The 27,215-nt window shown below is 41.0% G+C and overlaps 3 protein-coding genes across 6 annotated transcripts in view; 1 reads left to right on the top strand and 2 right to left on the bottom strand.

The window, feature by feature from the left end:
* The window catches only part of cfap97 (cilia and flagella associated protein 97), a 44,755-nt gene extending 35,214 nt beyond the window's left edge, over window positions 1-9,541 (bottom strand). For 2 of the 3 annotated variants that reach the window (XM_010888563.4, XM_029118381.2), the window contains exons 1-2: window positions 9,327-9,541; window positions 8,412-8,772 (exon numbers count right to left, since the gene is read on the bottom strand). In XM_010888563.4, the coding sequence (XP_010886865.1) occupies window positions 8,412-8,738 (327 nt within the window). In that variant the 5' untranslated portion in view covers window positions 8,739-8,772; window positions 9,327-9,541. Of the gene's footprint in view, window positions 1-4,847; window positions 5,301-8,411; window positions 8,773-9,326 lie in introns of those variants that run through there. The other variant, XM_020043930.3, reaches the window with a different exon arrangement.
* Window positions 9,542-11,153: 1,612 nt separating this feature from the next.
* On the top strand, window positions 11,154-15,984 carry ankrd37 (ankyrin repeat domain 37). Its single transcript, XM_010888560.5, has 4 exons — window positions 11,154-11,355; window positions 11,742-11,891; window positions 14,039-14,130; window positions 14,846-15,984. Exons 1-4 carry the CDS (start codon window positions 11,329-11,331, stop codon window positions 15,081-15,083), a joined length of 507 nt encoding a protein of 168 aa, XP_010886862.1. The 5' UTR covers window positions 11,154-11,328; the 3' UTR covers window positions 15,084-15,984.
* On the bottom strand, window positions 15,624-25,586 carry ufsp2 (ufm1-specific peptidase 2). 2 transcript variants are annotated; one of them, XM_010888559.4, is made up of 13 exons: window positions 25,468-25,586; window positions 24,882-24,951; window positions 24,688-24,704; window positions 24,521-24,587; window positions 23,179-23,239; window positions 22,854-23,008; window positions 22,095-22,287; window positions 21,139-21,285; window positions 20,891-21,055; window positions 20,282-20,406; window positions 20,095-20,171; window positions 16,096-16,220; window positions 15,624-15,794 (listed from the first exon to the last, which is right to left on the bottom strand). In XM_010888559.4, the coding sequence occupies exons 5-13, from the start codon at window positions 23,218-23,220 to the stop codon at window positions 15,708-15,710; spliced, it is 1,116 nt and encodes a 371-aa protein (XP_010886861.2). In that variant the 5' UTR covers window positions 23,221-23,239; window positions 24,521-24,587; window positions 24,688-24,704; window positions 24,882-24,951; window positions 25,468-25,586; the 3' UTR covers window positions 15,624-15,707. The 2 variants fall into 2 exon arrangements, with proteins under 2 accessions (XP_010886861.2, XP_010886860.2); XM_010888558.3 differs by having other exon boundaries at window positions 24,521-24,704.
* Window positions 25,587-27,215: the final 1,629 nt, after the last annotated feature.

Genomic DNA, 27,215 nt, shown 5'->3' with positions numbered 1-27,215 from the left:
ACATTCCCCCAATGGCGGAAAAAACGTGCACGCTGGAAGGCCTTTATACAGAGTAATAAATAGTCTAGAGCAGGGGTTTTCAACCGGTGGTCCGCAGCCCCCTGGTGGTCTGCTGCGGCACTGCATGTGGTCCGTGACATGCATTCCAGCCTAGGTAATTTCACTATTGAAATCACTTTTTTCTCCATAATTTATTTTGCCAAACATTTCCAGAATATTTGCGCATTGGTGTGAATACTAAATTTTATGAAAATATCTAAAATAATATAGTGGAGTTGAGATTCAAACTGACACAGGATAGGCTAGCTTTGCACCTATCAGGTCTATTCTATGCTATGCTAACATTGTGTTTTGCGTCCCCAACGTCATATACGTACACATTAATCTTGTGCGCGAAATAGACCAGCATCTCAGAGTTAAGGAAAAACATTATTGAGGTTTCATTGAAAAGACGCTTAATATTGGTGAATTTGGAGTGGAGCTGTCCAGCATGGATCGCTTTTTAGTGAGGAAAGTGACAGATGTCAGGACAGATGGACAGGCTTCTGCTGCATGCTTTTCAGACAAAGCTACAACTTTGGAGGAAACAGGGAAACGAAAAAGAAAATACAGTGAAAATTGTTAAATATGGATTTACAGTAACGACTGACAAAACAGGAGAGGAGGTAGAACTGTGTTTCATATGTTCAACGTTGCTTTCAAATGAAACCATGAAACCGTCGAAACCCTCTCATCATATGGAGACACATCACAGCTTCTTGAAGGCCAAGCCTATTGAGTATATGCAACAGATGCTGCGTGATTTCAAAGGACAGCAGACACTCATGAGAAAGAGTGCAAAAGTCAGTGAAAATGCACTGAAAGCCTCATATCTGGTGGCTCTCAGAGTTGCACAATGCATTGAGGAAATGGCAAATGATGTGAGAGAGCAGCTGATAGAGAAACTTCGATCAGTTCAGGGATTTTCCATTCAATTAGACTTTTGGCATTTGTGCGATACGAGGATAATAGTGCAATGTGCAAGGAATTTCTTTTTTGCAAACCACTGCTAGGGCGAACTACAGGTGCCGAGATCTTTTCAGCCCTTGATGACTTTTTCAAAGAACACAATATTTCATGGCAGAAGTGTGTGGCCCTAGACCTCAGTGTTGAGTTCAGCGAGGTGTTTGATGCTGTTGTTAAAACTTTAAACCTGATAAAACGAAAAGCATTAAATACACGCCTGTTTGTATCCCTATGTCAAGGCTTAGGAAGTGAACACACCTCTCTCCTTTACCATTCAGAGGTGAGATGGCGGTCTCGCGGCGCGGTGCTCGCCCGTGTGTTTGAACTACATGACGCTACCTATACTTTCCTGTGCGAGGAGGAGTGCATTGAACTGGCTAACATGTTCAAGGACAGCCACTGGTTAACTAAGCTGGCGTATCTCACCAATGTTTTTGCAGAGCTTAACAAGTTGAACACTTCAATGCAAGGGAGAGATTCAAACGTCCTGCAGCTCTACGAAAAACTAGAGGCATTTGTTAAAAAAATGTAAAGAAGGATAGAAAGAGTGGAGAGTGGTAACTTGGCTATGTTCCCTTCAGTTGAGGAATATTCTGACAGCACTGACATTAAAGACATTGGCCCTCATTTATCATTCTTGCGTAGAAACGGGTGTATATGTGAGCGTAAGATTTTGCTTACACTCCTCTCACCGCCTGATTTATGAAGCTGTGCGTACCTTTAAAATCCAGGTGTACGCAATACCTGCCCTTGATAAATGCAGCGGCTGAAAACGATCGTCATTAGAACAACACGCCCCTATATATTCAATTCTCCGCTTCCCCCACGCCCTCATTTTACGCCATACACACGGAAGACGACAAAAAAGAGAAACTTCTCTGACGTGGAGATTGAGACGATCATCAGGGAGGTAGAAAGAAATAAAATTGTTTCATTTCCGCTTAGGCAGTTTAAAAAGCGGAATAAAAGATGATGATGTGATGTGGAGTACCATTCATTCACATTAATAATTGCATGACAATTTGTAATATTCGTTTTATTATTTCATGATATTTATTATTAATGACGTTTATTGTTATTTAGAAGAAGAATGTCGTTATTATTATTATTTCTATTATTATTTAAAAGAAGAAGAATGTCATTTTTATTATTTTGTCAGTCTGAATTATATTTTGGTAATTTAAAGCCTTTTATTACTGAAACCAGTCCATGCGCAACTGCCGGGCCTAACCCTGAAACGTCATGTAAAGCGCACAGGCTCGCATCTGAAGGAATACATATAAGTCAAATGCTTTGGTAAAGTCACACAAATGAAACCTTGAAGTCCATGTTGCACAAAAATAAACACTGAAGTTTGTAATTATGTTTTTATTTTTTTTACAGTGGGTCATAATATATCATATCTTTTAGTTTGTCAGTGCGTTAGGATTTTTTTTTCTGCACATTTCCGCACTAACTCAAAACGGGCGTACACCACCTCCTGAGCTGGCGTAGGATTTGAGAGTGCCGTACGCCAACGTCCATATTGATAAATCTCAAAGTCACCGTGGTTTTGGGTGTACGCCAGGTGTACGCTGGAAATTTGGTGTACGCACTTTTGATAAATGAGGGCCATTGTGTGTGAGCATTTGAGGAAGCTTGTGCTTCAATTCCGAAAGTACTTCAATGGATCCTGCTCCCATTCAGTGATGATGCAGCAGCAGGGTCAAGCTTATCTACTGTAGAAGAGGATCAGCTCATAGAGATGTCCACAGACTCTGTCAGGAGGCATATGTATGATACACAACCCCTTGAGAAGTTCTGGATAAGTTGCCAGACAGAATTTCCAGAGCTTACAGTAAAAGCAGTGAGGTGTCTTTTACCCTTTCCAACTACATACCTCTGTGAGAGCGTTTTTTCCACACTGGCATATCTAAAGAACAAGTACAGGGCAAGGCTGGAACCAGAGAATGATGAGGCTGTCACTATGTACCACTATATCACCACGAATAGACAGACTGTGTGGAAGTCACCACGCCCAGAAATCCCACTAACAGGTAAGGAGTACCCCCCCACCCCCACCCACCCACACCCAGACCCACACAAGTGGGCCGCCGATTACTTGTTAGTCAGAATGGTGGACCCTGGCACAGAACCAGTTGCATACCCCTGGTCTAGAGGACACTCACCCTGACGGAGTTTTCATTGTTGTTGGCGATTTCAACAGGGCAAGTATCAGGAACGTTGTGCCAAAATACCACCAGCACATTAACTTCCCTAACCATGGTGATCAGACTCTTGACCATTGTTATTCACAAATATGAAAATGCTACAAATCTATCCCTGCTCTGCTTTTGGTAAGGCTGATCATACATTGATTTTGCTCCTCCCATCCAACAGACAATACCTAAAACAGGATAAACCGTTTTTTCAGTCTGTTCATTGCTGGAATGAGGGATCCTGCGTCACAGGACTGCTTTGAAACAACAAATTGGCAGACGTTCTGTGATGCAGCCAATGGGGACATTGATGAATACACAGACTCTGTCACAGCATTAATCTCCAGGAGCATTGATGATGTCGTCCCGAGGGTCAATGTTAGGACTTTCCCCAACCAAAAGTCGTGGGTTAATGGTTATATCCGTGGTAAGCTCAGCTTCTGCAGTAATGTGGTCGATGTATCGGTCTGTCGTGGTGAAGAAAGAGCTGAGCCGCAAGGCGAAGCTCTCAATTTACCGGTCAATCTACGTTCCTACTCTCACCTATGGTCATGAGCTTTGGGTCATGACCGAAAGGACAAGATCCCGGATACAGGCGGCCGAAATGAGCTTTCTCCGCAGGGTGGCTGGGCAATCCCTTAGAGATAGGGTGAGAAGCTCGGTCACCCGGGAGGAGCTCAGAGTAGAGCCGCTGCTCCTCCACATCGAGAGGGGTCAGCTGAGGTGGCTTGGGCATCTGTTCCGGATGCCTCTGGAACGCCTTCCTCGGAAGGTGTTCCGGTCCCGTCCCACCGGAGGAAGTGTCTGGAGGAAGTGTCTGGGGAGAGGGAAGTCTGGGCATCCCTGCTTAGACTGCTGCCCCCACGACCCCGCCACGGATAAGCGGAAGATGATGGATGGATGGAAGCTCAGAGCAGGTCCTCCAGATATCTACGGAAGGCTATCAGAGATAGAAAGAGAGACTACAGGGATAAGTTGGAGTCTAATTACCACAGCTCTGATCTCAAATGCATGTGGTGTGGACTGCGACACATCACAAACTACAAAGGGAGGAATAGCAGTGATGGCTGTCGCACCACCTGGCTCCCTGACAAGCTCAACACCTTCTATGCACGGTTTGAGGGGACCAACTCAATTGCTTCGGTGAGGCGGGCAGAGGACCAGGACGACTGCACTCGTTCTCTAACCATGGCTGACGTGAGGAGAGCTCTTAAAGTGATCCCTCAGAAATCACTAGGGCCAGGTGGCATTCCAGGATGTGTCCTCAGGGGGGTGCGCCGACCAGCTAGCGGAGGTTTGCATCTTTGTATTCAATCTCCCATCCTCTGTCTGCAGTCCCCTCCTGCTTCAAACAGACAACCATCATCCCTGTACCAAAGAAACCTTCCATCACCTGCCTGAATGACTACCGCCCTGTAGCACTGACCTCCATCATCATGAAGCGCTTCGAGCGGCTGGTGAAAACTCACACGTGGTCCACCTTTCCTGACACTTTGGACCCCTTTCAAATTGCCTACCGCCCCAATTGATCTACGGACGCCATCACCCTAATGACACATACCACCCTCTCTCACCTGGAAAAAGGCAACACATATGCCGTTTGTGGACTACAGCTCTGCATTCAACAGTAGTGTGCCCACTAACCTTGTTCCTAAGCTCAGGACCCTGGGACTTAACACCTCTCTTGGCAATTGGATCCTGGAATTCCTTACGAGCAGACCCCAGCTGGTGAAAATGGGCAACCTCATCTCCTCTGCACGGACTCTGAGCACCGGTGCCTCGCAGGGCTGCATAGTCAGTCCTCTCCTGAACTCCCTTTTCATGCATGACTGCATGGCCATGCACAGTTCTAACTCCATCCTCAAATTCACAGGCAACACAACCATCCTGGTTCTCATCTCCAACATTGATGAGACTGCTTTTAGAGAGGAGGTAAGAACCTGGCTACATGGTGCCAGGACAACACCCTTTCTCTCAACATCTGCAAGACTAAGGAGATGATCTTGGCTGCATTACTGCCTGGTATGGCAACTTCTCTGCTGTGGAGTGCAAGTCCCTCCAGAGGGTGGTAAGATCTGTGGAGCGCGTCATCGGCTGCCATCTTCCCTCCGTGCAAGGCATCTAAAAAACACAATGCCGGAGGAAAGCACAGAACATCATCAAAGGCCACAGCCACCCAGGCTTTGGTCTGTACACACTGCTGCTGTCTGGTAGATGCTACCAGTGCATTGGGGCATGTACTTGAAGACTGTTTTCCCTGAGACCATAAGGCTCCTCAACCAACAACACTGATTCATGATCATACTGATCACACATGAACATTCCAGATGCTGTGATATCTATTCAGGTATTTTCAATGTACACTCGAATATTCCCATTCATGCGCCATTCATAAGCATATTACACTCAAATATATCTATAATACAATACTTTGACCCATATTGATAATTTTCCCATTCTTACTCCTAAATTGCTGCTAGTTTACTTTGTAATGTACAGGTGCTGGTCATATAATTAGAATATCATAAAAAAGTTGATTTATTTCAGTAATTCCATTCAAAAAGTGAAACGTGTATAATGTATACGTTCATTCTACAGACTGATATATTTCAAGTGTTCATTTCTTTTAATTTTGATGATTATAACTGACAACTAATGAAAACCCCAAATTCAGTATCTCAGAAAATGTGAATATTGTGAAAAGGTTCAATATTGAAGACACCTGGTGCCACACTCTAATCAGCTAATTAACGCAAAACACCTGCAAAAGCCTTTAAATGGTCTCTCAGTCTAGTTCTGTAGGCAACACAATCATGGGGAAGACTGCTGACTTAACAGCTGTCCAAAAGACGACCATTGACACCTTGCACAAGGAGGGCAAGACACAAAAGGTCATAACTAAATTAATAGTGTCCAAGAACATTAATGGAGAGGCGAAGGGAAGGAAAAGATGCGGTAGAATAAAAGTGTACAAGCAATAGGGATAACTGCACCCTGGAGAGGATTGTGAAACAAAACCCATTCAAAAATGTGGGGGAGATTCACAAAGAGTGGACTGCAGCTGGAGTCAGTGCTTCATGAACCACCACGCACAGACGTATGCAAGACATGGGTTTCAGCTGTCGCATTCCTTGTGTCAAGCCACTCTTGAACAAGACACAGCGTCAGAAGCGTCTCGTCTGGGCTGAAGAGAAATAGTACTGGACTGCTGCTGAGTGGTCCAAAGTTATGTGCTCTGATGAAAGTACATTTTGCATTTCCTTTGGAAATCAAGGTCCCAGAGTCTGGAGGAAGACAGGAGAGGCACAGAATCCACATTGCTTGAAGTCCAGTGTAAAGTTTCCACAGTCAGTGATGGTTTGGGGTGCCATGTCATCTGTTGGTGTTGGTCCACTGTGTTTTCTGAGGTCTAAGGTCAACGCAGCCGTCTACCAGGAAGTTTTAGAGCACTTCATGCTTCCTGCTGCTGACCAACTTTATGGAGATGCAGATTTCATTTTCCAACAGGACTTGGCACCTACACACAGTGCCAAAGCTACCAGTACCTGGTTTAAGGACCATGGTATCCCTGTTCTTAATTGGCCAGCAAACTCGCCTGACCTTAACCCTATAAAAAAATCTATGGGGTATTGTGAAGAGGAACATGCGATACGCCAGACCCAACAATGCAGAAGAGCTGAAGGCCAATATCAGAGCAACCTGGGCTCTCATAACACCTGAGCAGTGCCACAGACTCCATGCCCCGCCACATTGCTGCAGTATTTCAGGCAAAAGGAGCCCGAAATAAGTATTGACCGCTGTACATGCTCATACTTTTCATGTTCATACTTTTCAGTCATACTTTTCAATTTTTTTTGTATTGGTCTTAAGTAATATTCTAATTTTCGGAGATACTGAATTAGTTGTCAGTTATAATCATCACAATTAAAAGAAATACATATTTGAATATATATCAGTCTGTGTGGAATGAATGAATAGAATATACAAGTTTCACTTTTTGAATGGAATTACTGAAATAAATCAACTTTTTGATGATATTCAAATTTTATGACCAGCACCTGTATATTATTACCATATCTATAATATTCACTACTACTACCCTTTTCAATACAACTACCCTTACCTTACAGTACTCTTTTTAATAGCTGCTAGTTTTACAGTGTTATGTATATTATTATTATTTTTGCTATATAATTTGCTATCAGTATTTTTTTTATTCTTACTACGTAGATGTCAGGTGCCATGTCACAAGAATTTCATTGAGAAGGAAGACGCTGTGTTATTCAGTACATTTGATAAATACATTTGAAACGCGATTAGTGTGAGGGCCACAAGGACAAAATAAAGCAATCCATAATGCAATGGGAGAAGATATGCCATGGAGATGCCCTCCTTCCAATGCCTCTCGGGGGTGGAGTCACTGGCTTGTTGTTGTCTCTCTGTTGCGCACTTGTGCAATTGGGCTGTACTCTGCTGGCAATACTCGGCCCTCATTCAGTGTGGTTGCGGTTGGTGGGCGTCCCTTTGGTTGATGCTTGGCAATGTGGGTGGATAGATTTCCTGCCTGTTGGGCCCTGAACGGGGCCTCCCCCAGATAGGGCCACAGTGTCGCCGGACCCCCCTGTCTCAGTCCCAAGGTCTTACGCTGTTATATTATTGTGCTGGGGGAGAAGGGTCCGTTCTCCTTCTCCACTATAAATCCTTGTTGGTATGAAGAACGCATTTTCTGAATTTTCCCAGTCTCGTCCCGTTTTGAACTTAGGAGGGCATGAGGGCATTGTTGTTAGCTCCTTGGGGTTTAAGGCCAGGTGTTTTGTAATAACGTAAAAAGGGCTTTATAAATAAATAAGATTGAATTGTTTGATTGATGGAGCACTGAAGGCCACCAGTGGCTGCCAGCAGACCTCGCAATGAATAATAGTGGTATTATGGGATTATGGAGAAATTTGCACTTTTTAAACACCCTGATCTCTTGATGGTTTTGGCATTCAGTTCCAAAACTTTACATTCTGAGCATTTTTATAATGGGCAAATTTGTACTGAATGTTTTAATCAAAACAAAAGAGGTGATTACAAAAGCTGATGTTGGAATACAAATAGATTTACACCCAAGATTCGAGGGACATTATTAAAGACTGTATTCAAACCCTTATCCACCCTGTGTATCTTACAAGTTGCCCACTACAGACTAGAGGTAAGCATGCCTACCTCTGATTTAGTGGAGGATATGCTAGAAGACCAGCTCCTGTCTTCGGCCCCAACGACTTGACTCTCCTCTTCTGTCGCTGGTTGAGGTATCAATTCTAAAGGACTGGGGTCCCTAGTCCCAGCATTGGACCTCTTTGTCCCAATAATGCCCTTAGCCTGGGGAGCATCTGGCTGTGTATCTGTCTCCTTTTTAGCTAGAGAGCTTCTTTTACTCCCTATTTCACTGTTAATGCTCTGCTCTTTGTAAATGCCACTGTCTTCAACATCACCATCGCTGTCAAAAAACGAGTGGTCGACCTCGCCCTCCAGTTCTTTGGGGCTGTACATATCAGGTGATGTCTCCAGCAACACTGGTTGTTGACTAAAGGGAAGTAAGGGGAAAATGTTTAATGGTCAAAACTCTCAACTGGTTAACAATTATTTAAAAAGCCAAACGACAACATTGCCTACAGTTAGATGACCTAAGATGTTTAATAAAACCATAATTAGCAATGTTACATACCGTATACAGTATTGTACATTAACGTTTTACCTGTTCTAGCCTATATACTGTACTACTAGTAGTACAGTACCGCTTACGTGCTTTAAGTTCTTACATTGACTTTCACATGATGGATAGGTAGCTAAAGTAAAAAGTTTAAATACGTTAACTACAACATCCACATCCTCAAATCAAAGCTAACCTGAGCTCTAACAATTCGTGAGCGTAAAAAAGTACAGCAGAATATGATGTAGACGTTTCTTTATAATCGCTAGCTAGCCGTAAAGGCAGACAGCTACAGTATCAATTCAGTATTTTGCTTGTACTTTGCTTGTATTGAAGTGACTGTAGCCTTGTGACCCGATAGTGTTGCTAGCTAGCTAACATTAGCTACGCTACAAAACGCACTAGCTAGTACAGAGACCTTAACTTACCTGTCAAAAGCACGCAGATTTTAAGACTCGCGGGAAATCAAATAGGCAGGTAAATTAGCTACCTAACCAACTACTTTGTAGCAAGTAGCCTCGATATGCTTGAAAACAAATGCATATACATGTAACTATGGCAGGTAACTAGCTAGCAAGGCTTCATGCGTGGATTCAGTGGCTAGCAGTCTAGCTACAGTAACTAAGCAACGCCATCAATCAGCGTCTTGTGAGCAACATTAAAGAAACACTTCCGGGTCACGAAAATTAGCATTTTTTTTCAAAATAAAAGAGACGAACGTATAACTTCAAAACTGACATAAATAGTTTATTAATTATTTAAGAAATGTACCTCTGAAAACATTGACAACAATTCAAATATGATCATATTTAAGAATAATTTCAATAAAAAGTGGTTATTAAAACACGTTCCAAGGGCAAAATTCAGACAATGCCAATGACTGAATATGCAATACATATTGCCTCATAGCTCATAAACTATTGAATATTCCACAGAGAAAGCAATGTAGGAAATGTTCAGGAGAGTGTGTAGAGTAAGACAAACATGTCTAATCATGGGGAATGGTGTGCTACATCTAGCAACACAATATTTCCCCACGCTCTTTTTGGCTCATACAGAAAAAACTATTCTATACGCCGCAATGAATGTATTGTAGGAAATGTCAAGGAGACTTTATACAGTGATTATAAGCAAAAAAAATCAAGGGGCACTGTGTATTTGCAATTGTTGCTAGCATTTTACTCCCCCCATCCATTGGCCACAATGTAACTCAATGGATATGAAATACATATTGCCCTATAAAAAAAAAACTGTTCTATACGCCGCAGTGAATGTATAGTAGGAAATATTCAGGAGACTCTATAGAGTGATTATATGCAAAAAATGTAAGAGACTGTGGGAGACTGTGTATTTACAATTGATGCTAGTGTTTTACTCCGCCCATACCATTGGCTACAATGTAACTCAATAGATATGAATTACATATTGACTCATACAGAAAAAGCTATTCAATACGCAGCAGTGAAAGTATTGTAGGAAATGTTTAGCAGACTCTATAGAGTGATTCAATCAATCAAATTTATTTTATAAAGCCCTTTTTACAACAGCAGTTGTCACAAAGTGCTTTACAGAGACACCCGGTCTTAAAGGTTGTGCAACGGAATATTAGGTTAGCGGTCCCATCATTTTTGTCCATGCTATTTTCATTTGTTTTCTTATTTACAATATTATGTTGAAAAATAAAAAAAGCAAATTCTGATTAAAGAATGGTGGATGCCAATTACTTTTGTCAGTTTCAAGTTATTTCAGGGAAATTTGTGCATTCTTAATTTTTTGTGGAGGGGTACCAACAAATTTGAGCATGTCTGTAAATAGGTCTAAGCAAATGCACTTGTTTAGTTTTGGACTTGCAGGTACATGCAATTTAGGTTTGATACCTACATTATTTTTTGTCTGCATTTGTCATGTTATGTTTTATGTGGGCCTCAGGAAGAGTGGCTACTACAAGTGCAATTTGGTGTCCTAAAAAAAACTAAACAATATAAGATAGCAACCCAGAATATTTATGTTTTTATTAGATACAGTTTGGATCTCCATGGGCCAAAGACTTATTATTTGTCCATTGGTAAATTAAGAATTTTCTATTACCTTTTCGAAAAAAGTCAAGAAATGTGCCCTCCATTTTCCCCATGTCAGACCACTTCCTATGCCCTTGCGTAAGCACTCTGGTACACTATCCCAGCTCAGCACAGCCACACCACTGCCAGTGCGTACGTGTGATTTCGCACAGCTCTCCTTGTCCATTATGTGTTTATATGGATAGGGCGGGCTAGACGCACGCTCATGGAGCTTGGTAAATGTAATGTCACGTGACCAGCTGATTGTACTTCAGTGCTTGTGTTCTTTCTATCACATGTAGTCATTTATTTACAACGAAGGAGTGGTTGGTTGTGGAAGAGGCATTTTTGATTTTGGCTATTTCATCTGACCATGTTTCTTCTTGATTCCGACTCACAGGTATGAATGTGTTGCATTACGACGTTATAGGCTATTTAGTTTCTTTAGTGCAGCATTACAACTTTTATTGCAGTTGTGTCATTTGATTTCTTATTTAGTTTTAAGGTAGACTAATTTAAACGGAGTAGCCTTTTAGAAGTTTTCATCACGGTTTGTCAATTACCGTTAGTTTCTCCTTTTATAATCAGTGACTTGATATATATATAAGGTTGCAACGCAATTTATCACACTGGTAATTTCATATGACCCCAATGACAATGTAGCCCCATTTTAAAACTATTATTTTAGGCCTAAATAGGCCTACATATCAGAAAAACATAGTAGCAGCAGATGTAAATACACATTTCGTTCATCAAATGTTATTCTTTGTTTCCTTTGTTATGCAGATGGCCTGTGTAAGTAATTTATTCGAAGGCGGAGATGCTGTCAACTACAGCAATGAATTGGGACAGTCTCCTGCACACTTGGCGGCATGTGGCGGCCAAGCCTTTTGTTTGCATTGGCTACTGCAAACCGGAGCAGATGCAAATCAGCAGGTACTGCCACTCAATTGTATGTTTTTGGTACATCAAATTAAACAGTAATATAAAGTTAATTACATTTAACACTGTATATATAAAATCATTGTCTAAATATTAGGCCAACATGATAAATCAAATATTGACCATTGTATTCAACTTAGGCTATTATATTAATATATCAGTCATGTTCCAAAAAGAGTAGCCAGATGTTTGTAGTAAAACTGCGCTAGTGTATGCTAGCAGTGTCTTGCATAAGTATTGAAACCTCAGACAAATTCTCTTATTACTGAATTAAAAATGGTAAATTATTAAAATGTGATTCCATTTTGTATTCAATTTTTTATTATTTTGAGATTACATTGTTTTCATGTTCAAATATATTTGTAAGAAAAAATAAATTTTGCGCATATGTTAGTATTCAACACCTACACATTAATTACTGTTCCATATAGAGCTACCTAGTTTTCGCTGTAATGGTATGTACCAGTGGTGATGACAGCTTTATGTTATGGGTATACTTGACACTTGTAATTGGCAGGGGAGTTCAAGAATTAAAATAATGTTGCAACACCAAACTAAAATGTTAGTGGATAATGTGTTTGTCTATAAGACAATAATCAAATTGCAATGCAAAGTATCATGTTACACGCTCGGAGGTAGACACGGACACAGGTGACTTGTTTCAAATAAATAATGATTTATATTGGAGAAGAGTAGTCGAAGAAGGCAGGGTTGACATCGGGCTGGCAGCAGAGGTACAGGCAAGTGGCAGGCAGAGAGGAGTCACGGGCAGGCAAAAGATCGGTACAAAGGCTGGCGGAGGAGGTAGTTCATGTTCAGTCCAAAAGGTTTGTCATTTGCCATAACAAATTATGGCAATGAAATGCTTGGTTTTCCTAATCCTGACAGTGAAGTTAAAAGTTAAAAAAGTTACAGTAATTATATAACAAGATAACACGAACTATCAATAATAACACTTCACAAAAAACATGCTTCAATTATAACTATACAACTGTACAACCGTAGTGCAATGTAAAAGTGACAGCTGTGCATGATATGATTGGCAGATGAGCATGATATAAAGTGACAGGTGTGCATGGGACTATGGATGGAAGGGAGGAGGGGTTCCTGAATTGAGCGGCCTTACGGCCTGAGGAAAGAAACTGTCTCGTAGCCTGTTAGTTTTGGACGGAATACTCCTGTACCTTCTGCCTGATGGCAGCTTGGTAAACAGTCCATGCCATGGGTGGCTGGGATCTGTAATGATTTTTTTGCTCCTCCTCCTACACCTCTCTCTGTAGAGATCCTGCAGGGATGGCAGGTCAGACCTAGTGATCCGCTCTGCTTTTTTAATCACCCTCTGAAGTGCTTTACGGTCGAGGGCGGTGCAGATGCCATACCAGGCGGTGACACAGCCGGACAGGATACTCTCGATAGTGCATCTGTAGAAGTTGGAGAATATCATAGTATCCATGCCAAATCTCCTTAATCGGCGTAGGAAGAAGAGCCGTTTCCTGGCCTCCTTCACCAAGATGTTAGAGTGATGCGACCAGGTCAAGTCATCGCTGATCTTGACACCATGGAACCGGATGTTGTGAACTCTCTCTACTGCAGACCCATTGATGTACAGGCTGGGGTAGTCGTAGAGAGGCAGGAGATCTGTACACAGGCTGGCGGCAAAGAGACAAGCAGGTAGCAGGCAGAGAGATCTCGAAGTCCGGGACAGGCAGAGGTAATGGCACAGGGCAGGAACAGAACTGGTAACAGGGTTATTGGGGGAACCCTCGGTACAAACCCACAAGATTTGGCACAGGATGAACATAGACCCACTGGCTAAATACCCAAGTGACTAATGGGCAGATGGGAGACATCTGGAGTGGGTGGGGCAAGACAAAACTTGTGAACACAATCAGGATGTGACAAAAGGCAGGCTTAAATAGCTTTCCAAGATGGTTTGAGTGTTCCTGAATGGTCCGGTCTCCATTGGAAGTCATTTTTGACAAAAAACAATTGAAATGATTTTCCTAAAAGTTGTGGAAGGATTTTAGAATGAAATACATTTACAGTAGAAATGGTGGCCAGGTGCTTGGGAAGTGAGGATATGTTATCAATGTTTATTAAGGCACCAGTCTTCATGTACATTTTTCTGTTTTCCATTGAAGGACAGCAATGGGGAGACACCTGTTCATAAAGCTGCCAAGGCTGGCAGTTTGGAATGCATCAGTGTGCTCGTTGCCAGGGATGCAAAACTTGGGTGAGTGTCCATGTTCACATTAAAAATTGTTCCTGTTAATTTGTAAACATCTTTATGGCTGTCACGATTTGAGTAACTCAAGTATTTTGATTTAAAAATATCCTTTCTTTAGAATTTACAAGGCTTCTATTAAAAAAGGTGGTGAACATTGAAGACGGTCTTGCATGGTCCCAACCAAAAAAGTAAAAGGGAACATAGCTACTGAGGCAGACTTCCTGCTAAATTACTTGAAGTTTTATTTTAATGTTAATTAAGTTAGTGTCAATGTATTTGCTGGAAGCAATGGTCGCATCCGCTATCAAACAAGCTGCAGTTTTATAAAGGGTAAAGTTTTACAGAGACTCATTCTTTACTGTATCTTTCTTTAGCAATGAAAGTCCACTTTGTGTAAAATTATTTGCCAAGTACAGGATTTGTTTTATTTGGAAAATATGCAAGATGCAATATGCAATTGTATTTCAGTCATTGTAATGTATTGCAATACCAATCATAACCCACAAACCTGCAATGAAGGATGTGGAATTGTTTTATAAATATTGTGCAGTTTTATTTTTATTATAGTAAGTATTGACAGAATAGTCATTAGTGACAGCCCTAAACATATTACTCACCAATGAGAGTTCCAAAGGAAAACTAAACTACTTTGTATACTTTTTCCATCTACCCAGTTGCTTTTATGATCCCTAATATTTATCCACAAACACTTCCCATGCAGACTTTGCAACAATGAGGGCAGAACTGCTGAAGATTTGGCATGGTCTTATGGATTTGTGGAGTGCGGACGATTCCTGAACACACTCCGAATGACGCGACTCCTGGCAAGCAGCAGGACTTTGATACCCACCAGGCTTGCAGCTTGCCGACTACCCAGTTTCCCATGTAGTAAGGTGGCAGGACAAAAGAGGGCACACTTTTCTACCGGGACCCAAGACAGAAAAAGGGCTCGAGACTGATGATTGAACAAGGAACCTCAAGACTTTTTAAAGGTTTACAATGCTTATAAATGTTCTATGCAGGACAGGGATGCAGGAGGTCAACCTATACAGTCCCAGGAACTGTCTCTAACATAACCCTTAACCGGGTTGTCTCAGTGAGTCGATCACATGTTAGCATGGCAATGACTGGCAAAGTTTCAGCCAATGTTGATATTTTTAAGTTTGAAATGGATATGGGCAGAAAGGATCCTTCTCCTGCAACCAATGGTGACAGAGACCACTATGTATTGGTGGTGGTTCAGAGAACAACACGTGTGATTATTGTACTAAAAAAATAACTAGTAATGCTGCATAATACTACAAAAGTATGGAAGTCATGTAGGCTCAATATAGTCAGCCTCAAGACCTTTGGACACCAGTTACAAAAATATATTTACACAGAACTTTGTTTACAATGAATCTTTGAGTTCCAATGATTCACACCCATACTTCTTCATGAATGGGAAATTGAGATAAAAACTGAAACTTTCATCACACACACACAAAAAAAAAAGCACATTTACTTCTGATGTTCATTTATTTTCAGAGATGTGTAACTACTGTTGGACAAGAGTCCCGGTACATGTTGAAACCAATACATACTCATATGGTCTTGGGTCTCTGAGGCAAACAGAGATTGTAGTAGGCGTTTTGGTCCCAAAATTGCGGGCTCTTCCATCCGCACCAGCCCTGGGGAAAGAAACGGATGTCAACTCTCCATTTTGGGATTGCACAAAAAAATTATCTATGTAGGGAATGACAATTTGACTGCACTTTGAGAATACAGACTGCAATAACAATTTCTATAGTAGCTTCTAGTTACATTTATAGCTATTTCATTGTAAATTGAAGTTAAATAAATTGAAATTATGCACTGTAATTGCAGTATTTAAGAGGGATTCATTCAGAATTTTAGACTAAATCTACATTTACACTGGATGAGGTCTGAAGATAATACCTAACTCCAGTATTTAACAAAACCATCCAGTACCTTGTCCGTGATGACCTGCAAATCCTCAGCCCCGGTGTAATGTGGGTCCAGAATAAGGTACCGGATCTCACCCGTGGTCTCGCTCCATGCCACTCCAAGGATAGTGTGTGCTAGGACGCCTCCTCCTGGGGTGGAAGTAAATAGTAACAGGTTAGATCAAATGCAATGTCAGTAGGCTGGTTGCCAAGTCTATTTCTGCTAACTTGAGAACTTATTATGAAATGGTCATGTTTAACAGTGACGGACAGTCGAGAACAAACAGATCTAGGAACAGTGTATTGGTTCATGCTTTAAATGTGATGCCCTGTGCACCACAACCCAGTCCAGAAACTGCAAACATCTAGAAGTTGGGAGTTTTACTTACTCAAACATGTTTTGGAAAAAGATCTTCCCTTAATGCAAAATATTATGATTGGCTCACTCAATGGATAGGGTGGGAGGTTTGCTGTGTCTCCCAGTACAGTCTCAAGAGCATGGAAGAGATACCAGGAGATGGACCGTTACACAAGAAGAGCTGTACAGGACCGTAGAAGACCAACAACCTAGCAGCAGGACCGGTATCCGAGGAGGAACAGGAGAAGCACTGCCGGGGCCCTACCAAAGGACCTCCAGTAGAGTGGCATGATGGCCCGACATCTAGTGGGACCTGTGTTCACAGCCCGGCACCATGCAGCTCAACTGGCATTTGCCAGAGAACACCTGAATTGGCAGGTCTGCCATTGGCGCCCCATTCTCTTCACAGATGAGAGCAGGTTCACACTGAGCACATATGACAGACGGGAAAGTGTCTGGAAACGCTGTGGTGATTATACTGCCTGCAACATCATCCAGCATGACCGGTTTGGCGGTGGGTCAGTGATGGTCTGGGGAGGCATACACTTGGAGGGTCGCACAGACCTCCACGTGCTAGCCAACGGTACCCTGACTGTTGTTAGGTACCGGGACGAAATCCTCAGACCCATCGTCAGACCTTACGCTGGTCCGGTCTCATGTGGCCAGAGAGTGTAGGCAGTTCTTGGATGACAAAGGCATTGATGCCTTTGACAGGCCCTCATGTTCCCCAGACCAGAAAACCTCTGGGATGTTATTTATCGGTGCATCCGCTGTCGGCAAGTAGCACCACAGACTGTCCAGGAGATCACTGACGCCCTGATCCAGGAGGAGAGGAGATCCCCCAGGGCACCATCTGCCGTCTCATCAGGAGCATCCACAGACGTTTTCGGGAGTGCATACAGGCACGTGGGGGCCATACACACTACTGAGTCACATTATGAGTTGCCATGATGAAATTCACACAAGTGGGAACAGTGATTTACGTGTTCACTTACATTTTTGAGCAGTGTAGATGTTAACGTGTCATTTTCACATAAAACTTGATGTACTAGTGCACCCATCTGGACCCAGATCGTAGGATTTAAAGAGATATGCAGAACAACCACTTTAAGGTTTTTTTCTGCACATAACAAGTATTCATTCTAGGTAGAGGCAAATCTGACAGTGTGATGTACCTAGGAGTGGGACGATATTAAAATTTCATGCCACGATTATCCTGGCCAAGATTATCCAGATTTACAATTTTACTCCAATTAATAACAATCCCAAAACGGCTGATTGGATATTCTTCCATTACATCAATATTGTTCTGGTGCATTTAAATTCCATTATAATAAAATAATTTTTAAGAAGGTTTTAAATAATTAATACTATAATAACATGTTAATCTCTAAATGTATATGGTTGCCAGCTTCATTGATAATACATTGCAGAGGATGTTTAGTGGCATTTAGAATCGCCATTTCTACTGCATTTGCCTTCATTGCCCATCTATACATTGCACATCTGTATGTCACATCTGTAACATATACTGAACAAAATTATAAATGCAACACTTTTGTCCCCATTTATCATGAGCTGACGTCAAAGATCTAAGACTTTCTCTATGTACACAAAAGGCCTGTTTCTCTCAAATATCTTCAATGACTGTGCGAAGTTGCTGGATATTGGCAGGACCTGGAACATGCTGTCTTATACACCGATCCAGAGCACCCCAAACATACTCAATGGGTGACCTGTCCGGTGAGTATGCTGGCCATGCAAGAACTGGGATGTTTTCAGCTTCCAGGAATTGTGTACAGATCCTTGCAACATGGGGCTGTGCATTATCATGCTGCAACATGAGGTGATGGTCATAGATGAATGGCACAACAATGGGCCTCAGGATCTTGTCACGGTATCTCTGTGCATTCAAAATGCCATCAATAAAATGCACCGGTGTTCGTTGTCCATAACACATGCCTGCCCATACCATAACCCCACCGCGGCCATGGGCCACTCGACCCACAATGTTGACATCAGCAAACTGCTCACCCACACGCTCAACCATACATGCTGTCTGCCATCTGCCCTGTACAGTGAATACCGGGATTCATCTGTGAAGAGAACACCTCTCCAAAGTGCCAGACGCCATCGAATGTGAGCATTTGCCCACTCAAGTCGGTTACGACAACGAATTTCAATCAGGTCGAGACCCTGATGAGGACGACGAGTATGCAGATGAGCTTCCCTGAGATGGTTTCTGACAGTTTGTGCAAAAATTATTTGGTTATGCTAACCGATTGTTGCAGCAGCTGTCCGGGTGGGTGGTCTCAGACAATCTTGGAGATGATTGCTGGATGTGGAGGTCCTGGGCTGGTGTGGTTACACGTGGTCTGCGGTTGTGAGGCCGGTTGGATGTACTGCCAAATTCTCTGAAACGCCTTTGGCTTATAGTAGAGAAATGAACATTCTATTCACAGGCAACAGCTCTGGTCGACATTCCTGCAGTCAGCATGCTAATTGCACGCACCCTCAAAACTTGCGACATCTGTGGCATTGTGCTGTGTGATAGGACTGCATATTTTAGAGTTGCCTTTTATTGTGCCAGCCTAAGGCACACCTGTGCAATTATCATGCTGTTTAATCAGCATCTTGATATGCCACACCTTTGAGGTGGATGGATTATCTCGGCAAAGGAGAAGTGCTCACTAACACAGATTTAGACAGATTTGTGAACAAAATATGAGAGAAATAGGCCTTTTGTGTACATAGAGAAAGTCTTAGATATTTGAGTTCAGCTCATGTTAAATGGGGGCAAAAACAAAAGTGATGTTTATAATTTTGTTCAGTGTACATTATAGTTAATACAAGTACATTTTTTGCCCTCTTCTATTCGCACTTCATGTTAGATGCTAACTGCATCTCGTTGTACTGTACTTGTTCAATGTCAAAGTTGAATCCAGGGACGTCACTAGAAAATCATGAATGGGGGGGCTAAGCCCTGTTTTGGGGGGTCTCGGCATACTCCCCAAAACATATTTTCATCATGCATTTTAAGAGTAACAACATATGTAATATCTATCAGCATTTATTTTTGGTCAAGGTTAGTTAAAAGTTGACCTGTCTCAGGTAGTAGACCTGTCTATCTAATATTACTTAAATTCTCTCCAAATAAAGAAATTAAAATCCAGGAATTGGAAAATTAGTCTATTCTTTATATCATTACAATACAATCCCAACTCAATGACATGTAAGAATTTAATTTAGATTTTTATTGTAATTGACAATATTCTTCTACAATGTGAGATGTGTGCTCCATTTGTAAAATAAAACAAGCAGTCAGGGAAACTTCAGATACTGGCAGAACTTTTTCAAGTAACTCATGAGGATTATCCAGAGTTACGATTATCACGATTTATGGAATTTCTCCACAATTCATAATCGTAAGTAATTTCCATCGCGACTAGTACTAAAATCGTCTATCGTCCCATACCTAGATGTAACATAAGTGAAATTTGAAATGTTCTTATGCTCTTGAGCAACATACTTAACTCTTAACTGCTGTCAGTAAATCTACATAATCTATAATGTACATAATAGTTTGTTCTATAATATAAATAAAAACATTCTAAATCAATAAATTTCATTCAAGCAAATGTCTTAATAGTTGCAGATTTCACTCACCAATCATAACAGGAGTCCCTTCAGAAAGGAAATGGTTAGCCAGTTCTCTACCTTTGGAGGCCAGCTCAGAGCCTTGGCTTTAGGAAATACAAGCATACAATTAAAAGTGAAATCTAAGAAGCAGAGCTAAGCCTTTTCCCTAAAATGCTTAACATTGTGGCACTGAACAATTGACCATTGATTTCACCTCACAAACATGATCTTGGAGGTGACCCCCAGCAGCTGATCCAGCACGGCTGCAACCTCAATGGAGCCAATCCACTGGCGAGAGCCTACGAAAGAACCTTGCTTGTCTCCGACATCTACCAGGGCCTGTGTGACAGCGTCAGGAAGATTATCTCAGGAAACTGAATTGGAAATATTTTTTTCCTAAAAAGTGCACTACGTATAGTCCTGCCTCTACAGATGTATGAGGAGACTACAAGTCAATGCATTTAATAGATCTTATCACCAAATACTGCCCTAACTACCAGTTATGAAGTTACAGGCCAACTAGTGTGAAATTAGAATGGATACTCTCAAAGCTTTCACTAATTCCTATCAAATCTTGCTGTGTTGCATGGGTCAACATTTTTAGCAAGGACCATCTGCTGCCTTGAATTCAAAGTTAAGTTTTTGGGAAAAACACCTCCTGGACAAACTGATAACCATAGCTTCACCAAATATACACACAAAAAAAGGAAATGTATATTATATAGAATTGATAGCCCAAATTCACACACCTTTCCAACCCTCTCTGATCTCTACAATTGTGTATGTGGAGGCACTGATATGGGATGGAGTGATCGTGTCCTACCTGTTGGATCTCCTTGTGGGTGGGCACCGCCTTTTCCGTGTAGCCCTGCTGTTGGAACCAGGAGCAGATGGTCTGGAGGGATCGGTAGGCACAGCCCCAGCCATTGTCATCCACACGGTCCTGCATGTAGTGGTGGTAGCTGTATACCCCTTGGACCAAGTACAGCTAGCAAGAGATAGAGCCAAGGGAAAACCAAGCTAAGCGCATTTACTGTGGGCATTAGATGCTGTGTCTATGTGCTGACCAACCTTGCCGTTCCCTAGGGTTGGTGGTTTAAGGTGGAGGTGGGGGTTTCGGAGGTAGCCATCTTTGTAGGGCTCATCAGGGAAATGCAAACTGTTGGCTCTTCTCAGATACGGCCGGTTGCCTGGCAGTTCAAACCGACTGTGCAGCTCCTACACAGACAAAACAGCATTATGAAATTAATCTGGTACTGTACACAATTGTATCCAAATATAAAACCAGCATTTAAAAATGTGAATTATATATTTCACAAACAAGTATGTCGTTTACATTTTGCAAACGCTACGTGTGTATTTTTCTCAATTCTAGTGTACAGGAAGTGTAAGATGGTGAAATTAATATGCAGGATTTTATTCCAACAAATCACTAACACAATTAAAATAATGCTAGTATTCAGTTAGGTAAACATGATCTGCTGAACAAGGTTAGGGCAGCAATTTCAACCACCACAGATGAAATTTGAAGGGGGACAGTGTAACAAGCGATTTCTCTGGCCCCACTATGAATGTTTTGACAAAACAGAGATATACAATGTCCATTAACACATGTGCTTGCATAGGTGGATAGAAAATTAGCTGGCCACGCTAAATCAGCTGCTAGATCAGCATGTGTTGTATGTTTGTAAATAGAAAATATGCTTGCCAGGCCAGGAAGATGTAAATCTAAAGCTATAAATAGACTCCCCCATGAAACTGATTGAGATCAATGGTTAAGCTAGTGTCATTGGTCAAACAGCAAAAAGGTTTACTGATGCCTTCTAATAGTTCATTAGAACTATTCTGTAAATTTAAAAGCCACTGGTCTTTCCTGTAAGTTAAAATGTGTTCTTAGTCAACTCAAGTGATAAAGCAACAAACAAAAGTGAAAAGGAGTATAGCTATGAGCTGTTTATCCTCTGCCTAGGAAATAGTGGGGTTGATATACGTGGATAGCAATTTTCCACCTAGAATTTGGCCCTTGCCTTGCGTTGTATTTCCAGTTGGCTATCGGGCACACCCGCAGGGTAGACCACCGTCACCAGGCCCACAGGGTCTGGGAGGAGGAAGTGGAATGGCTGTGGAATCAACAGGGTCATTCCTTTCATGTGCCGCAGCATCACTTTCTTCATTTCATCCAGCTGGCTGCACAGCGCCACCACAAGAGCATCATACACACTGCAGGGATGACAAAGAAATAGTCTCAAATTTAAAACAATGAATGTCCTATTGTGTGATGAGAAACTGCACTTTTTAAAACCTGTGTTTTTCTATTATGTCACTTCAGTCAGGAATGTATTGTATTGTCATGTGAGCTACATTAATCTCAAATGTTTGTTGATTGATATCTCTGTTACCATACTAAGTAAAGATTGCAAACTAAACACTGGTTTTAATATGGTAAAAATGCCTACAGTGCATGTATGCTCATTCTTCCCTGAATATTTTTTTATTATCCACCTTTTCTTTGAGGAAAAATAAACACCAAACTGATTTTTTCAAACAATGCACTAAACCCCCCAGTTTTAATAGAGGACTCTGTGATATTATCGTTGTAACCAAGTAAAAATTACTATGCTATTGTGATAGAATGGAGATTCTCACCAAATGTGTTAAAAATGTTTTTAGATTAGAACAGCATGTCCTACGAATTGGGCCCTGGGAATTTGTTTAAGTATGGATCGCAAATTTTAGGCCAAACCTAGTTGCTGATCCCTGCTTTAGAGAAATTCAGGATTACATACACTGATAACCTCTCACTGGAGGGCAAACTGACCACGCAGTCCATGGGCATAGCAGTGTATAGGAAGTGGTGTTTAGTACTACATCTCATGAGGGTGGTTGCTGAGAGGTCGGCTGGTTCTGTCACTTCAGTCATAAGGTTCAGGTTTATAACAACCTGAAAGACACATAATAAAACAAATGAGGCCAAAGAAAAATATGACCCAAAAAGTTTTGTAAATGACACACAAGTGACATAAAAATGTGTGGTGGCTTGCATGAAGAACTGTCTATAGAATTACTTAGGTAACCAAACAAGCCAATTTGCCATAAAACAAGCACACATACTGCTGCTGATGCATTTGTTTTCTCCTTCTTTTTAGATTTCATACTTTCCTGGTCATCGGTCCTAAAAAAAAAAAAAGAGGTTGGACAATATTTCCATTTACTTCGGTTTTCATTCCACAATAATGTAATAACCTGAACCAGCATTTCTGCACATAGAGTGAGGAAAAAAATTATTTGGTCCCCTGCTGATTTTGTACATTTGCCCACTGACAAAGAAATTATCAGTCTATCATTTTATTGGTATTTGAACAGTGAGAGACAGAATAAAAACAAGAAAATCCAGAAAAACATTTCATAAATTGATTTGCATTTTAATAAGTGAAATAAGTATTTGATCCCCTCTCAATCAGAAAGATTTCTGTCTCCCAGGTGTTTTTTATACAGGTAACGAGCTGAGACTAGGAGCACACTCTTAAAGGGAGTGCTCCTAATCTCAGCTTGTTACCTGTATAAAAGACACCTGTCCACAGAAGCAATCAATCAGATTCCAAACTCTCCACCATGGCCAAGACCAAAGAGCTGTCCAAGGATGTCAGACAACATCACTGCATCAAAGGGACAATGGACAGGGCCATGTACGTCAAATCTTGGGTGAGAACCTCCTTCCCTCAGCCAGGGCATTAAAAATGGGTCGTGGATGGGTATTCCAGCATGAAAATGATTCAAAATATACAGCCAAGGCAACAAAGGAGTGGCTCAAGAAGAAGCACATGAAGGTCCTGGAGTGGCATAGCCAGCCTCTAGACTTTAATCCCTTAGAAAATCTGTGGAGTGAACTGAAAGTTTGAGTTGTCAAACGTCAGCCTTGAAACCTTAACGACTTGGAGAAGATCTGCAAAGAGGAGCGGGACAAAATCCCTCTTGAGATGTTTCAAACCTGGTGGCCAACTACAAGAAACATCTGACCTCTGTGATTGCCAACAAGGGTTTTGCCACCAAGTACTAAGTCAAATTTTGCAGAGGGGTCAAATACTTATTTCACTCATTAAAATGCAAATCAATCTATAACATTTTTGACATGCGTTTTTCTGGATTTTGTTGTTGTTATTCTGTCTCTCACTGTTCAAATAAACCTACCATTAAAATGACAGACTGGTCATTTCTTTGTCAGTGGGCAAACATACAAAATCAAATAATTTTTTTCCCTCACTGTAACTTACAGTATTTTGCATAAGCTACATAGAGATTGCAGGCCATGTACTCATCAAGTTGAACTAATTAAGTGGTAACTAATTATTACACGTAGTTACTTAATAAAAATATTACCATGTTTACAACAGTTAAATAGTGGACTCTAAATAAATGTGGAACAAGATGCTGCCAACTGTGATGCATGACTTACTGGATAAATTGTTGGAGATCTTTACATGGACTGTTTGGAGTTAAACATTCAGGCGTTGCACGTCCTCCTTTGTTAGGCCAAATAAAAACTGGACTGTTACAGACACTGAGAACAAGTGATTCTGATTTCACTTGAGAGCAGAGGTCCTCAAAGGTCCTCGAGATTACCTTTTGTATGTGTGGTTCTGCAATGAGACAAGAGACAGACATTGTATACTTTCATTCACAACATGGAACCAAAATGCCAAAATAAGAACATACATGTTAAAACTACAATTTCAAACATTTTTGTGAGATATCCATCATATCTGGACCTTGTGTTTTTATTCTCTCTAACAACCACAAATTTAGACTCTACTTACCATTTGTGGTGTTCAACTGGCACTTGAATTCCAGAGACCCTTTCAGGCGGAAAAGGATATTTCCAATTATCTACAGAAAGAAAGTTAAAACGATGATCTGTTCTCTATTCTCCATAAAGCCATCGGTCATTTCTGCCCATTAAATAATAGGCCATTTTATAACGGTATTTTGTGTTGTATTAGCTACTCTTTGGTTCAGTTCATTGGTGAAACCCTATAGTTTTTGTTCCGGTTCATCATTATTATTTTCAATGATTTTTTTTTTATTTGTAAGTAATAATGGGAACTACAGTAGTTGTGATGTAGTCTACATAGATTCTAGTATTATACACTTTTTGATGGTATGTACTGTAGCTAGCTACATCAAATATATCGTAAGCAAAGAGTCTCCTTATGTTAAGAAAAGTTTAATCTAACTAGCGTCGCTGGCTAGCTATTTAACCATTAATGTATACTAACTGTTCGGCATATGCTAGTTAGCTGGTTACTTTTTTTGTGTTTAGTTGGGTTATAATACGCGGCAAGCACAATTTGAACAAACTTAAACAAGGCAAATATTTGTATAATAATTTCATGTAACACGTACCATTCTGTATGCTTTAGAAAAATATGATATATACTGATTTCTTTTTCATGAAAAAGACCGAACACCGAAGTCAGACATGTTTGTTGTCATGTGACGTGGCCCAACCAAAGAGTTACATCTTCGAGAAAGAATAGCTCCGCCCTCCTAAACGAGATGTGTTCAAGGAGGTGAAGTTGTTTGCATATTCACACATTCTAGAGACATTCGCTGTACACACATTTAATCTTTAATACACATATGAAAACTATAGTACCCGAAAAATCCTACACAATTGCATACTTCAAAAATCCAAATATACACTATTCGTTCTATATTTCTCACTTAGGATATTGGTAAACGAGCACTTGTCAAGGTAGGCGGGGAAAGAGGAGGGGCTGACGAACAGGGTGCGTTCATTTCGTTTACATCGGGTGCAGATAGAAAACGTTATGGAAACGTTTAAGCTAATGTTGGGAAATCTAGCTAACTACTCACAGCCAGTTGAAAACACAATTATCATGTCTGTTTGTGGCTAGACAAGTTAGCTAACTGCGTGGTTATCGTAATGGACTGGTAATCTTCCTTCCAGCTAACTAGTTTACATACTATGCATCCCAAATAGCACCTGCGTCCCAATTTAGGCACCCTATGGAGTGGACTGCTTGTGACAACGCTCATTTTAGGTATAAGTCCAAGACTTGTTTTACATGTAGTTCCATTCATTCTCTTCAGCATCCTTTTCTATGTATATTGTACAGTATATCTAGGCCTGCATATCTCACACTGTTGTCCTCAGGTGCCGCTCATAGACATGTTTAAAGGAACCGTATGTAAGAAATCTATTTCAATGAATCATAAAATGGCCCTGATGTGTCACTAGACATTAAGAAATCATGTTCATTTCAAATACTTATATCACTGACAACTGTAGTCTGGCCAGGATGTTGTCATTTAAAAGTGAGAGTTGCAGCCCTCAACTGATGTTGATGTGGTCATGTTGTGTTTTGGCCTGTTGGCCACCCTCCACCTATCTACCAATCACGAAGTCAGTAGTGTTTCGGGATCCGGGTTGCCAGCTCTGCTCTAACCTACCCTAACTCTAGTCGGATAAATATGTCTAACGTTACGAAATCTAAAAGACCTCGTTATAATTCCGAAATATGTTGTGACAAAGTCCGAAATAAAACAAGAATTTGTATAGGAGATGCCTTTGAAAGATGGAGATGGCTGAAAACGGAGAAGAATTTGAAGACAGACGCCAACGTTGCAAATTTTCTTCTGGACTGGTATGATTCATCTATGTTTGACTAACTTGTACTTAATGTCAATGGACATTTCATATATTCATGACAGTCGAACAAAGTTATGCATGTTCGTGCAAACTAACGTTACGTTAGCTCATATGGACGTATGCTTACATTAGCAATGCATTATCAGAGCCCGTTTCTCTGTTCTTATGCTGAGACGCTGAGGAAAACAACATTAGCACACCCATTATGGCAATTTGAAACGTAATTGAGACAGAAGCCTAACTTCACCTCGGAAAAAAGTATTCCTCATTCGTTCTTCGTGTATATTGTGGACAAAGTTACACATGCTGCAAGTTGAACTGTTATGACCATTGCTAATGTTAAGAAGTTACTCAAAATAATTTCTGATGGGACTGAAAACAACCCTGTGATAGCCATTGGTGATATTGAATTTGTCCCGCGTTATACTTGCTGTGGCAAATGTTTTGGTTATTTCTTAGTCTACTTATGACAAAAACT

The sequence above is a fragment of the Esox lucius genome, chromosome 25, assembly GCF_011004845.1.
Source record: "Esox lucius isolate fEsoLuc1 chromosome 25, fEsoLuc1.pri, whole genome shotgun sequence".
Classification (NCBI taxonomy): domain Eukaryota; kingdom Metazoa; phylum Chordata; class Actinopteri; order Esociformes; family Esocidae; genus Esox; species Esox lucius.
Note: the sequence above shows the minus strand (reverse complement) of the source record. Positions and strands in the feature narration are given on the sequence as shown.

Bases quoted from the DNA above. Each gene is read 5' to 3' on its own strand.
- ankrd37 (XM_010888560.5), top strand. From the start codon at position 11,329: ATGTTTCTTCTTGATTCCGACTCACAG. The intron at 11,356-11,741 runs GTATGAATGTGT...TTTGTTATGCAG, and splicing joins TTCTTGATTCCGACTCACAG to ATGGCCTGTGTAAGTAATTT. The intron at 11,892-14,038 runs GTACTGCCACTC...TTTCCATTGAAG, and splicing joins GAGCAGATGCAAATCAGCAG to GACAGCAATGGGGAGACACC.
- ufsp2 (XM_010888558.3), bottom strand. The intron at 24,705-24,881 runs GTAAGTAGAGTC...GTCTCATTGCAG, and splicing joins CCAGTTGAACACCACAAATG to AACCACACATACAAAAGGTA. The intron at 20,407-20,890 runs GTAGGACACGAT...GCTGTCACACAG, and splicing joins CCCACAAGGAGATCCAACAG to GCCCTGGTAGATGTCGGAGA.